At 44.2% G+C, this 13002-nt stretch overlaps 1 protein-coding gene across 5 annotated transcripts in view; it reads left to right on the top strand.

The window, feature by feature from the left end:
* LOC143281230 (synaptotagmin-14-like) overlaps positions 1–13002 on the top strand; it is a 183482-nt gene that overhangs the window by 134776 nt on the left and 35704 nt on the right. Inside the window, exon 1 of one of the 5 annotated variants that reach the window (XM_076586323.1) lies at positions 9202–12210. The exons of the other annotated variants lie outside the window; for them this stretch is intronic. Within the exon in view, the coding sequence (XP_076442438.1) occupies positions 11092–12210 (1119 nt within the window). The 5' untranslated portion in view covers positions 9202–11091. Of the gene's footprint in view, positions 1–9201; positions 12211–13002 lie in introns of those variants that run through there. 5 annotated transcript variants of the gene reach the window in all.

The raw sequence follows: 13002 nt of genomic DNA, 5'->3' as shown, positions 1-13002 counted from the left end.
GTGATGTTGAAAAATGCTTTTTTCGTTCTCTTAAAAAAATTCTATTTGATATTTTAGGGGTAAGATCTTTTTGTTTTCTTTCTATTTCTGTCGTTTCGAATCGGCATATTGGTATTGTCCAACATGCACAAATGAATCTTCAGCCATTTACAGACAACGTATTCACACATGAAATAAGGGAGGGGAGGGGGGGGATCACGAACAGGCTAGAGTAAAGAGCAGCCTTGTTCAGTTACCCATCATGATCATGTGACGCATTGCATTTCTTGCTGAGGTCCAGAGATCAGCGTTCGTGGTGGAGCACTGACGTCAAGCGGAGATTGGTAAGGGCTGTGTGACATGACCTTGGTAGCGTTAGTGTCTGTTGGTTCTGTTGTCCACACATGACGGTGGTCCACACGATTGTGCGTACAGCTGTGGAAAAGATGTCCCGATCACCACGTGCATTTGGGAAATGGAAAGGAAATAGATGATGGTTGGAAAATGTTGAAGAAAATAGTGAACTTGAAATAAAGAAGAAGAAGAAAAAAAAAAGAAAGTTCGCTTTGTAGTGAATAGATGATAAAAGAAGAATCTCCTTTTCTTCCACATTTAGTATTATTATTATTATTTTGGCTGCCCCATCATCTGCTCCGTTTCAGTGGCATTACTCCCACGCCGCTCATTTAGATTCCCCCATACACGGCCACACCCGGGTTCGTCCGTCGCAGTTCCAGCGTCGGCAGTCCACAGGGAACCATCGATCACATTTAATATTAAATCTCAGGGTGGATATTAGACGACAGATTTTGGGGGGTGTGTGTGGGATTGGGTGTTCTGTCGTTATAAGTATTTTAAAATGGCATGTACAGTCCGGCATTTATTAACGGATTATTTGCGTTCGATACATGCATACAGATGAAATGACAGAAATTTGTACGTGAAGAAGGTTCTGCGTGCTTGTGCTGACGATTTCCTACATTCTGTTACTACGTCAAAACTTGTGAAGTCACTCGCAATGGATAATGAGAGGGATTTTCAAGCCAGCCGTCAGCAGTGTCAGAAAATTTAGCAAAAGGACACGTTGGTACACACTCGTACTTTAAACGGCCCATAGTTGAATACTTTATAGACACGGTTATATTCAGTACCCAGTTTGTGCTGCGCCATTTTCACTTTGTTGCTGACGTCAGTGACGCTGCAGAAATCGCTTCTGGTTTCAGTTCTACATGTAACGTTCCTTATTACCGACTGGCCAAGCGACCGTTGAATAGTTTCCATGTAATTAAACACACGTGGGTGGAAGACACGGTTAGGTACGAGTTTTCTTGGTAAATTTACAGTGCGTATGAACTTGTAGCGGCTGTCTGTCAGTCTGTCTGGCTGTATCTCTCTCTCTCTCTCTCTGTGCTGTTTCTGTAGCTTTTGCTGGTATTCTGACACTAAGATAAGCAAATTGACATACGGCAAAGAGCAAGGCAGCTAGTTAGGTATTGATGTAGACGCCGCCTTTCTCTGTCGGCTCTATTTCTACCTGTATTCTTTGACAAAGCCTGTCCCGACAAATGCGTCGAAAATAATCTTGGATCAAGTCTTTGAACGAATCCAGACATATTGCATCGAAATTAAATCTTGGTTTAAAATTAAGCATTGCCATCTCGAATGATAGTTCTTTCATTTATGTTTGTCTTCTTGGAGTTAAAGGGACTGGGATTTATGTTCTGTTTTTATTTTCCTTTCCGTTTTTTTTTAAAGCCGGGAATCGTATTAAGAATAAGAATAAGAATAACTTTATTATCTCCAACTGGAGAAATTTGGTCAAGTGCATTATCACAACATAGACAAGTAAACAACATGGGAGCCATAACTGTAAAAGTCAACAGCTTTTACGAATATTACGAAGACATAAATGTAAAAAAAAAATATCACATACACCGTTTCATAATATACATCCACACACTGCAGGTAATAACTAGTATTCTTAATGTAAAAACAGAAAGAATTAAGAAACGTTATTTTGAATATAATTATAAGCATAGCCTACTATATTGCACACTGATTATAATAGATAAGATGATAATAAAGATAAATTGCGGAAAACCACAACCAGTTAATAAACATGTTTGCTGGGGTTAAGAAACAGGTCTGTACCGAGCGTCTTCGCGGCATGGGAGAGATGGGTTGCAGTCAATGATCCGTCCAGGGTAAGCCATGTCAAAGGACAGCATGTAAAAATACCGCCGCCAGAGAAGGCGACGTCTGCGTCAATAGCTGTGTGGCTGCTGCTGTCATGCTGTACGCTTCTCTCTCTCTCTCTCTCTCTCTCTCTCTATATATATATATATATATATATATATATATATATATATATATGGGTATAGATGTGGATATATATATATATACATATATATTGATATATATATGTATATATATATATATATATATACATACCTTTTTTTTTTTTTTTTTTTTTTTTTTTTTTTCAAGGCCTGACTAAGCGCGTTGGGTTACGCTGCTGGTCAGGCATCTGCTTGGCAGATGTGGTGTAGCGTATATGGATTTGTCCGAACGCAGTGACGCCTCCTTGAGCTACTGATACTGATACTGTCTTTCGTGTGGCCTACCCCGTCTTGCCATCATAGCCTGATTCAGCAGCAGCACACACAACCACCTTCACACCCCCCACGCCCCCCTTCCCCATCACCAACCACACCCCAGCAAACAAAACGATATACATCGCCACTCATCTTCATGCACGATGAAACGTCCATAGAGAAAGCTGGTTCCGAAAGTGCATGTTCCTCCTGCCACGAGTTGTGAAATGAATCCAAAACGTGACTTTTATTTTGGTAATGGCTGTAGTCGGCCAGCTGTACAAGTGATGATGGTGGTATTATTATGTACTTTTTATTAAATTTACCTATACCCTCTCTTTATCCTATTTTCTTCTCTTTTCCCCCCTCTCCCACTAGTTATGAAAATGTAGTTAGAATTGGTAAAAACAGGAAATAGAAGGGAAATAAGTCACGCTTCTCTGAAAATCAGCAGCTCGGGAGTTTGGTTGCAGTTTTTTTTAGAAATTATTTTTATGTTTTTATTTATTCATTAAAAAAAAATACAGCAGTTGAGGCAGTTGGGGGAAAGGGCAAGTAAATTTGTTTGTGCGTTTGTCACATTCTTCCCTGGATGATGTGATCACAACATCAGTGGCTGAGTTACCGAAAAAGAGTTCTGTTAACAGTTGAATGTTGAATGTTACGCAGGGTGAGCTTTATCAATGCCGGAATGACGGCATTTTGCTGTGGTGAAGGGTTTTCTTTACCTCCAGACAGCGTGTATTGATCCGAGTTCGGCTTCTTTTGCTGGTGAAGAACAATGTTGTTTTTGTCAGTCATCAGCGTTCCGTAGTGCGGGCATTGTAGTTTGTTTTCCCATGTAATACATAGGATGCGTGCTGTTTGAGGAATTGATATTCCCTTGTCCATGCGAGCGCTGCATAACCCTCTTATTTTTATTTTTAACTGCTGTATTCTTGTGTAAAAAAGGGGGAATTGTTCGAACTTATTATTGTTGATTTTTATTTTCTAGTTCAACAACAAAACAACAGCAGCAGCCTGCAACAACGGTTCAGTCAGTGTGTATTCTCCATGCCAAATCGTTTTGTAAGATCGGCGGAGGCTGGGGAAATTGGCGTGTCATCAGTGGGCGAGAGACTGGTGAATTGGCATTTCGTAGTTCGAGGAGAAATTGGTAAATGGGCATTTCATAGTTTGGCGAGAGACTGGGTAAACTCGCGTTTCGTAGTTCGAAGAGATTGGTAAACTGGCATCTCGTAGTTCGAAGAGATACTGGCAAATTGGCATTTCTTAGACAGCGAGAGACTGTTAGTCCGGCGAGAGACTGATAACAGCATTTCACAGTGAATAGATCGGCGAGAGACTGATAATTTTTTTTCCCCCGGACTTTCTTTGGTCGACCACCGTTTCATTATGTATATATATAAATTCATTATGACAATTCAGAATAGATGGGAAAAAATATGAACATAAACAATGACAGATGTAAGTGATTATGTTGATACACACAAACACACACACACACACACACACACACACACACACACACACACACACACACACACACATTATGCCAAAATATGTTTTGTATTTTTGACAGTGCTTTTAAATTGCTGGGTCTGCAGTTTATGTCAAATGCCCAAAGCTTGCTTGCAAGTTTTCCAAAGTGCCACCTTGGAATATATGTCCAGTTTTAATTTTCTGATGCAAAAAGTTTCCCAGCCCATTGCAAGTAAAAACATTCCTGGACTTTGTGAACATTTACCATATTCAGTCCACCCTGGGAAACTTCTGCTTCCATTATTGTCCTCTTAGCTTTCTCAAAGGCCTTTCTGTTAGACCTTCTGCGTTGCCAAACAAATTTATACAATGTTCTATTTATTTCAGAAAGTACACGGTCTTGTAGTCCTATTGCTTGCATTATGTATATAAATTGGCTTAGCAGAAATGTTTTAATGATAATGATTTTTCCATGGATGCTAAAGTCTCGTTTGCTCCATGTACCTATTAATTTATTCATCGTAGATATTCTACCTAGCCAGTTGTCTTCTATGCTTGATGCCGGACTGGAGTTGTTAAAGTGTATTCCTAATATTTTTATTTTGTCTGTCAACTCAAAAGGCAGATTACTTTCTCTGTGTTCTATATGTCCTATCTTCATAGCTTTTGTTTTTTGAGCATTTAAATACAGACCAGAAAAACGTGATAAATCGTTGATTATGTCCGCTGCCTTGTTCATATCATCACAATTGTTTAAAAAAAAAGTGTCGTTTTTCGTCGGCTAATTGTTTTACTTTTAGTGTTTTGTGTTCATTGTTTTGTGTAGCATTTCGTTCTTTCCTTTCTGTGCCTTTGTTTTGCCGTATTCAATACAAAAATTCTTGATATTTATTTTACAAAGTTCCCATTTGTCTTGTGCATTCAGTTCACTTTCATTTGTCAACCATGTGTCTAATTTGTGGTTCATTTGTTGTGTAAAGTTGGTGTCAAACAGGAATGAGTTGTTAAATCGCCAGTAGCCTGGCCCTCTTTCAAACACACAGTTATTGATTTCTAAAAGACGAGCTCTGTGATCTGTATTGGGAACGGATAATATTTGACAAGAAACACAATCATTAACTATGTTTTCATTTGCAAAGCAGTAATCCAACCGTCGAGCAATAAATGGATTATATCTACTCCATGTGTATTCCTTTTCTGTATTGTGGAGTAATAGAGACTGATAATTTGGCATTTCATATTTTAGCGAGAGACTAGTAAATTGGCATTTCTCACTTCGGCGAGAGACAAGTAAATTGGCATTTCTCAGTTCGGCGACAGGTTGGTTCATTGGCATTTCTCGATTCCATGACTTCAGCTCTGTCTCCACCCTTCTCCCCAAAGGTTCTGGCAAATCACATGAGACGTCCAAATGCCAACAGCAAAGTCTGCTGGTAAAATTAGATTGGTTTGCTCTTGCTCAATGTTATATTATAAATATAGATTAAAAAACAACATATATGTATGTGTATATATATATATATATGTATATATATATATATCACATATATGAATATATGCATATATATATATTTATATACATGTATATCTCACATATATATATGTATCACATATATGTATGTGTGTGTGTAGGCTCTAAGCATCATAATATGATTTGGTTTAGTGTGTGTGTGTTGAGCTCGCGTGTGTCCCCTCCCCCCTCTCTGTCTTCTATCTGTACTGTCAGTCTGGAGAGAGAGAGAGAGAGAGAGAGAGAGAGAACATACATGTGAAGCAACCCTTTCCACGGCATCTTTATTTCATGCTTTGAGCTTTCGCTAAGATGTTCCCTGAGGAGGGCGAACACAGATTAGCTCGTGTCTCATATTTTTGATTCTTCAGGAAAAAGTTCCCTCAGTATTTTTACCTTCCTCAGCTGGCACACACACACACACACACACACACACACACACACACACACACACACATATATATATATATATATATATATATATATATATATATATATATATATACACACACACACACATGCACGCGCAAACACAAGTTCAAATTTTAATTATCCTTTCATTCCTATTGGAGTATGGAGGACTACTGCATAATAATCTTTTCATGCCCAGAACAAACATTTCCAAATACACAGCAATGTCACATAAAAGTTGAGAAAACACAAATATCTTTTAACTCCAAAAGTGTAGTTAGGCTACATTTGCAAATTTAATCATCTTACTTACAGTTAAAATGACTTTTTTGCCTCCTTTGAGCATATTACAAAAATTAAAAACCGTTTTTGGAGACAAATATTTTTTTAGGAACAGATCTATTTCGTAACTGATCATAATTGGGACATTCCATTATAAAATGAAACTCACCCCCAATCACAGACATGTTACAAACCTTACAAAGCCGTAACTCTCGTGGCATGCCTTTGTGTCTTCCTGTTTCTATTTCCAGCTTATGATTACTACTTCGAAATATGAAGAAGCTGATAACGTAATTATCAGGCATTTGACTTACATAATATTTTTCTCTACCAGATCCACTTTCGAAATTTCGATAAAACAAACATTTACTACTCGCCTCTAGAGCATGTCTCCATAGATTTTGAAAACTATCTCTCAAAGCAGTGTTGACATTCTTGCAGAAAGATTCCCTCTCAAAGAAGAATTGAGCATCCCAAACAGTCATACCCTGCTTCTATTAAAATGTGTCTGATACAACTCATCCATTTTGAAGAACAAATACCATTTCCATATAAGTCAAGTAATATCAGATATATTTTCACACACACACACACACACGCACGCACAGACACACACTCACATACATAGATAGATAGATAGGTAGATAGATAGAGATATAATATATATATATATATATATATATATATGTTTTTACATATGTATATATATTTGTATATATATGTAGTGACATACCTGTCCCAAGGACACAACACCAGGCAGACATCGGGGGATCGAACCCCGACCACTGGATCACAAAAATTAACAAACAATGAGGCCAGGATATGAAATGATTAACAAATAGTAAAAAGTGGTAACTCTCTCCATTCCCAAGGTACACAACTAAGTCAGTGCTGCTTAGGGTACCGTTTCAGCTAGCACACAGGTATATAAAAGGTACATTGGAACAAACCCAGACACTTCCTCAAAAAGGAAGCGCCGGGCCTGTCCTTATACCGATCATTTGACATGTGCACACAGCAGCAAAGACAGAAGAAATGTGCAAACACAAATTAGCTTTTATTCATGACTGGCATAGCCTCTTTAATCCAGAACAAGCCATACAGATCACATGGACAATACAGAACAAACACATGGTTGCCTCGGTGGTTTTTCAACTGGACATTAACAATGAGGCCAGGAGATGAAATGATTAGCAAGTCCATCGCCTGACCGAATCTGCCACGGCGCCTCCATGATATCTATCAGTTTAATCTTAACTGTGTGTGTATACATTCCAATGGCGCTGTAGTGGAAATACTTTAACTAGAATAACACACACACACACACACACACACACACACACACACACACACACACACACACAGACACACACACAGACACACACACACACACACACACACACACAGACACATACACACACACACACACACACACACACACACACACACACACACACACGAACACAAATGTCAATCCAAAACCTACCCCAGCTATCTACCATCCATCTCACTAAGGCTCGCGCGGTTCAGAGAGAGAGAGAGAAGGGGGGGAGGGGGGGGGGGGGGGGGGAGAGAACGCTTGCGTAAACAAAAACAAAAATGAGGGGAGGGAAAGAAAAGAAATGTTCAAGTCTTGGCAAAAGTACATAACTTTTTCTTTTCTTTTTTTTTTAAAATTTGCAGCCCACGACGTGAATCCGAAGCACGATAGAATGAAGGGTGAAATTTAAGTGCTCCACCATTGATCTCATGGGTGAAGTAGCTCAACACTGACGCGACCTGTGTAACCTGAAGGTGACCCGAATGGCATTCGGTATCTGTGTCACGATTAACGTCATCGGAGACCCTGACTCACGTGCAGTGCTGACAGTAGCAAGGTTTCTGGTATTGTGCTTGCTCTGTGTTTGCATAATTTGTATCCCCCACACTCTACCCCCGAAAGACGTTGGTATCTTTTTATGTATTAATTATTATTGAGCGATATCTGTTCTGATTTTTAGTCTTTTAAAATTAAAAAAACAACAACCTTTATTTTAAATTTCTTATTATATTTTTGATGGCGGGCCTTTACCTCGAGAGCGCATCAATATGTTCTTATATTTAACTGCTTTTATATCATATATGTGATCCATGTCGTCATGGTTATTGACCTTTTGTCACATTTCAGGAGGTGTTTATCGAACATGATGGAGGACGATATTATACCAGTTAAAAGAAAACTTGTAACAGCCTATTGATGACAACTGTGTTTAATATTCTCCGCCGATTATTCATAGTTCGTAGATTCCAGCCGTGTATGCAAGACACAAAGTGAACATCCGTTGATGACAAGTGTGTTTTAGCGTCTCCGCTGATTATTTGTAGTTCGCAGAATAATAGTGCATTCAAGACACTGAAACTGAAGATGTTATTTAAGAAATGGGTGTGGTATTTATGGATGATGCCTTCGTTTTTACTTTTTATATATAGTGTTTTGAATATCTTTTTTTTTTCTTTTTTTTTTTTTTTAAAGATTGCTTGGGATGGCTGGCTGTTTTATGATAGCATCTTTCAGGGAAAAAAAGGTTATACGCTCGGCATCGAGCATGGGGTTTAAATTGCAATGGCAACGAAAGAGTCTGCGAAGGGTGACGTCACCTGGAAACGGTTAATGCTGTCTGTCAACCTTTTAGCGTTGAAGACGTTGTGTGCGCCAGCAGCAGTAGTCGTCTGCGAGCATCGAACAAAACGTGTCGTGTCGTCTGTATCCGTTCTCAGCCAGGTCCGCCAGTGAACACCACCTTTCTCCTCACTGCACGAACTCTCGTTATTGTCGTCGGTGATAACTTTGGCGGTGGTGGAGTTGGTGGTATATCGGCGGTGGATGAGTTTTCGTGCCCCCGAGTTTGGTTCTTTGTGTGATCCCGTGTGGACTCCGAGGTGACAGTATCAGTGCTGACAGCGTGCGGGTAGTTTGTGTTGTGAATGTTGTTTACGTTTTGCAGTGGAAAACGGGTGGTGGTGGTGGTGTTGAGTTGGGTTTTGTATCCGAGTTTTTCTCCGTTTATAATGTAAACAGACTTGGATGTGACGGCATCAGTGCAGTTCGCCCGCAGGGATCTTGCCTTCCGAAGGTTGTTGATTTTGTTTCCCTGTGGACAACCTGTGGTAATGATGTGATTTGTATTACTATGCAAGTATCTTGACTCGAGCATTTCTTCTGTCGGCGATGGAAAAGGAGATGTGATGTAAGTTTTTGTTATTGCCGTGGACGGGTCCTATTTTCGAACAAGTGTATACTGACGATGGAAAGAAAGAAGTGACGATACCGCTGTCGTATTGGTCTGTTATGTCTGGACATCGTTTCTGCTAAAAATGGAGAAAGAAGCAGTGACATCAGTGTTGTTGTTCCCGTGTGCGCCTTGATACCAGCGTGTCTGCTGGTAACGAACAGCAACAACAGCAGGCGGCATTATCCGTGGTGTTACTGCATAATCGTCGTGTTCCCAGTATCCTTGTCGCGACTAATGGATGACGAGGATTAGGCGATCAACAATTTATGTGGCTACAGTTGACGAGGCAGGCTTAATTACAGCCCTGATTGTCAGACTGGCTGGAAACTCTCTCCGCTTTGTAACGTCAGCGAGGCCAGTTCTGTTTTTGTTTGTCTCTTGTATTCGCGTACCATGCACCAGTATAATGGTGGGAAGTGTTGGCTATAGCCATGCTTTTTTCCGGAGTTGTCGCTTCTGTCTCTGTCGTGAGAGGTTGCACGAGGGCCTGTGAACACTGATATAATGTGTACGGCTGTTCTGGGTGAGTCCATCGTTCGTCGTTCACGAGTCGGGTCCCATGGGAACAGTGATCTCTTGTGAAACTGGATGCATTATCGGGAAAGTGGGTCGGATAGGGGAGACACTCTGTGAACTGGCATCGTGTGGAGCTGTGCGACGGGTCCAGGCAGTCCATTGCGGTTCCAGTAACCCCCCCCCCCCCACCCCCCCAAACACCCCCAGGAGGGCAGCCTGACCTACTTCCTAATTTGCCCGCTGTGTGTAGGCAGGTGATGTGTGTCAGTCGACATGGCAGGCTAGACGCCCGGCCAGTCCCTTGCTGTGTGAAGGTGCAGGTGGCTCATTGACACACCACGGCTCTGGGGTGTGGCCGCTGTTGTCTTGCCGGCTGTCTTCCTTCGGTCTTCACCTGCCAACTGCCGACAGACTAGTGGGAGATAATGCCACCCGCGACAACCTGACCACCCTTGTCTCCTGTCTCCCCCTCCCTCCCTCCTTAACCGTTACCTGCTGTCGCCCACGCGGCGGCTCTGTAGTAGCACACATCCCTCTGGCAGCGCGTGTAACGACGGACCTTGTCTACGTGCCAAAGGCGCCAGCGATTTGTCAACAGATTACCCGTTGAAAGCCCAGGTAGTACTGCCGGTGTGCTGTTGATGTCAGATTTGCTCAGCGTCACACACACACACACACAATCCTGGAGGAAAAAAGTCCACGGCCAGCGGCGTGCTCTTGGAACCTGTCACCGTGGTGGTGTCTCTCAGTGGGCAGTCTCACACACACATAGGTGATGCCCAACTGACGGAGTGGAATCCCCACGGCGAGTTAAAATCAATAAGATGGTGTTAAAAATAATGGGACACTCGTTCCAAGATCAAGGGCGAACCACCGCCACCACTTGTCCGCCAGTCAGTGTTGTCTTTCACGAGCCGAGAACAGCCAGTTGAAAAGTGTTGTCGCGCGTTGTCACAGTACTTGTGGAGGCTTTCATCAGTTGCTGGAAGTGATGGTAATGGTGGTGTGTAACGTCTGCAGTTTCCACACCCAGGCCTGAAGGAGAATGACCGAAATCATTCCCAAACCTGAGGTCGTGAGGACGAACAACGGCATGATGTGTGCTAACGGGTCTGCGCTGAGTGGCGGTGCAGGAGGAGCAGAGGTGCAGCGCAGCGGGCAAGACAGCGGCGATGCCCACGTGTCTGTCAGTGCCAGCCAGGGCCAGGCTCGTCGGGAGTCGCCCCCTCAACGCCTTGAACGCACACGTTCCGACTCTTCCGCCAAGGTCGGCGAGACGTCCAGGTCAGAAGACTCCGAAGGCGGCGGCGCTCGCTCTGCCGCCGGAGATGCCCCGAAACCCGCCAGTGCCAAAGTGTCTTCGGGGAAGGACCTTCCCGCTTTCCGAACCTACTCCTTACCCAAGACATCTCGCCGCAGCAGCATTCTCCGAGCCACAGTGATCCTACAGCCCAGCGAGCTGGGGCTGGAGTCGAAAGAAGAGTCCACGCTGAACCGGGCGGGGAGCAGCTGGTGTGTGATCGAGACCCCGCCGTCCCCGGTGTCCCATGAGGAGCGGCAGGTGGGGCGGCGGGAGCACGAGGGCTCCACGAGCAGCCTGGGGCCCTGCATCATGCCCCCCTCGGGGCGCCGCGTGTCCCTGGCCAAGCTGTCCATCGGCGCCCAGATGCCGCGCCGGAACAGCGCCGAGTGCGTGCTGGCCAGGCACCACCGGCCCCGGGGGTCCTTCGGGGACTTGGGGCTGGGGCTGGGGCTGCCCCAGGGTCTGGCCGCCTACATGGGGGCGTCCTCCTCTACCCCGGACGTCTCCTCCGTAGCCTTCGACTCGGACCGACCCCCCGGGCGGCAGCTGGCCGGCACGCCCACGCTTAGGGTGACTCGCGCCAGCATGCGGCGTCGGAGCGTGAGGTCGGCTGGCGGGGGGGACCGTAGCTCCCCAATCCCTGCCTCCTCCCACCAGCGCTGGAAGACCCTGACGGAAGCCATGAAGAGGTGCCGGGAGGAGGACTCCTCCCTGGATGACGAGGGCGGAGGCCCGGCCGCCGTGGAGGGGAGGGACTCTGGCAGGGAGGAGGAGGAGGGGGGGCAGGACAGGGTGGTGAAGGTCGTCCTGGGCAACGCCTGCTACCTGATGCCCGTCAAGGACGACGTGCCCAAACAGGAGGTAAAGGTCTCGGGTGTGTGGAGGGGGTAGGCTGAGTTGTTACGGAATGGTGGGGGTGGAGCGGACTGGGGGGGGGGGGGGTCTGTTGGCATCGGGAGTGGCCTGGCTTCTCAGTAATTTCTGTAAACTGGGTGTATATATAAACATATGCATCGACATACCTGCCTGCGCGTTCAAACTCTCAAAGACAAGGCACTTACACGCACGTACGCGCAAACAAACGCCCCCCCCCCCCCCCTACTTCCGCCACCCTCCCCACACACACAGACACTCACACACACACCACACCACATGCACACTCCAAATGCACATAAACACGCGCCTTCGCGCCCGCAAACACACACACACACACACAACACACCACACACACACACACACACACACGCACACACAAACAAACAAACAACGACGCATGCACTTGCACGTGCGCGCATTTTTCAGTACATACGCGCATACACCGTTTGTCTTCTCATCGTCTTTCTCACTTGTTTAATGCTTCATACCGTTTGGCCAGTTACAGCGCTCTCATACCCATCTGTGTGTCGATAATTCACCGAGCTGCGCTATTTCTCTGCTTACTGCCGTTTTATCGCTGTAACTTTCCCGACAGAGCGAGAGATCTAAACCGTCACACGAGGAAATCAAAGCGAACATCGCATTTTCCAGACTTGATCCATATTGTAAGACTGTATGGAGCGAAAGAAAACAGAAACTTGAAACCAACGACCGGCTACAAAACCACTGCTTTAACATTAAAATCAACAGGCTGCAGCTCTCAGCTTTGTTGACGGG

This window comes from Babylonia areolata, chromosome 4 (assembly GCF_041734735.1).
Source record: "Babylonia areolata isolate BAREFJ2019XMU chromosome 4, ASM4173473v1, whole genome shotgun sequence".
Lineage (NCBI taxonomy): Eukaryota > Metazoa > Mollusca > Gastropoda > Neogastropoda > Buccinidae > Babylonia > Babylonia areolata.
The sequence above is the reverse complement of the archived record's forward strand: the minus strand, read 5'-3'. Positions and strand labels throughout refer to the sequence as shown.